At 38.9% G+C, this 1,551-nt stretch overlaps 1 protein-coding gene across 1 annotated transcript in view; it reads right to left on the bottom strand.

Annotated features, from left to right (window-relative positions):
• Positions 1–6: 6 nt before the first annotated feature.
• Positions 7–1,551, bottom strand: part of LOC126406358 (testis-expressed protein 26-like) — a 5,593-nt gene continuing 4,048 nt past the window's right edge. The window contains exons 6-8 of the mRNA XM_050070568.1: positions 880–1,062; positions 630–789; positions 7–530 (exon numbers count right to left, since the gene is read on the bottom strand). Of these exons, the coding sequence (XP_049926525.1) occupies positions 404–530; positions 630–789; positions 880–1,062 (470 nt within the window). The 3' untranslated portion in view covers positions 7–403. The remainder of the gene's footprint in view (positions 531–629; positions 790–879; positions 1,063–1,551) is intronic.

Genomic DNA, 1,551 nt, shown 5'->3' with positions numbered 1-1,551 from the left:
AAAAATTGTGGGAGGAGATAGGTTTAAGAAGTTTTACAGTTTTTGAAAAAAACAGAGTGATGAACTTCATAATTTGCAATAGGTTTAAATGTACAAAAGTTTCTTCAGTGTTGGGGCTACAGTTTGATTAAAGTTGTGAAGTTGTAGCATGTATGGTTGATTTGTTATGGATTTTCAAAGTTTTGAACTTTCGACGCTTGCTGTAGCGCCACCATCTGGACTATTGGCTTGAGTTTACAGCTGAGGACATCTGGCATGAGACTGGACCTTTGTGCAAAGTTTGGTGAGTTTTCACCCATGGGAAGTATGATTTCCTCGGAAGAATAATAAGAAGAAGAAGAATACCTAGGATTACAATAGTGCTGCCCGGACCCTAATAAACTAACTACTGTAGCAGTAAGGTTCAGAGAGGTCCTGGCCAGCTCGATATCCACTCTGGAGAGCGGGGATGAAGCTCAACTGCTGGGAGTTTATTCACCTTCTCCCTGCTGTTTGGACAATCTTTACTCAAAACTGTTTTAATGGCCTCCCTTTCTGAAAAGCAAAAAGCCAAAAAAACATGAATGCCCTGTCTGTCAAATCAAAATCAGTATTAAAATGCTTCAACATTCAAAGACATAAGTTGATACTTGCCCTCCTCAGGTAAAATTCTGTGTAACTGCTGCAGCTCCTGAGGCAGCAGAGACTTTATCACACATGTGACATCATTGACTCTTTTCCCACAAAACCTGTCATAGTTTGTCAAATCTGATCTTTTCTGCTGAGCGTGCCTTTGCACAACAGTTGGAACTGCAACACACAGAGGATAATCAAATGATATAAAAACATTAAGATGTGTTTCAAGCACCCTTTCCCAGCATTTTTTTTAGCATGCATTACCTATACCACAACAGGCCATGTTAGGACCTGTGTTGCAGCTGTGGTGAGACTGATTCACCAGCAGTTCAGGTTTTTGCTTCGGCTGGCGGTAATTGTCCCTCATCTCTGTGTCAGTAGATAGCAGCGGCCCTTCGTGCCTGCTGTGCAGAGTAAATCTTCTTCCTGCATTATTAATATGATCAACTCCAGTCAAACAAGTTCCACAACTAAAGGCAAATAAACTGTAGATACATGTAGCCCGTCTACCCTCAGTATATGTAGATGGGGCCTTGAGTTCTTTACTTCATTTAACTTTAGTGGGTTAACTCTGATTAACTCAATATTATTTATCCTGGGTCCTCTAACAACCTTAGAGCTACTGGATATAACCAGATATTAGCGACCTCTTTATATGAAAATAGTTAAGTGCGATGACCCTTTATCAAATATTCCCAGCCACAACCGTTAAATATGTGCAAGATATTAGGACCTCAAACCATTTAAAGTTAGAAAACACACTCAGAAATCAATTTCCCAATTAAAGGTATGATTTTACTTGAATAATAAGGTAAAATAAATATAACAACTTAAAGTTAGTGTGCTCTTTTGGTTTTTCACAAGTCCACAGCTTATATCAGTTTTCTTTCAAACCATACAATATACTGTCCCTTTTATAGGTTTTAGTGTCCAAAC

The sequence above is a fragment of the Epinephelus moara genome, chromosome 2 (assembly GCF_006386435.1).
Source record: "Epinephelus moara isolate mb chromosome 2, YSFRI_EMoa_1.0, whole genome shotgun sequence".
NCBI classification, from domain to species: Eukaryota; Metazoa; Chordata; class Actinopteri; order Perciformes; family Serranidae; genus Epinephelus; species Epinephelus moara.
This window is presented reverse-complemented; position numbering and strand designations above follow the sequence as displayed.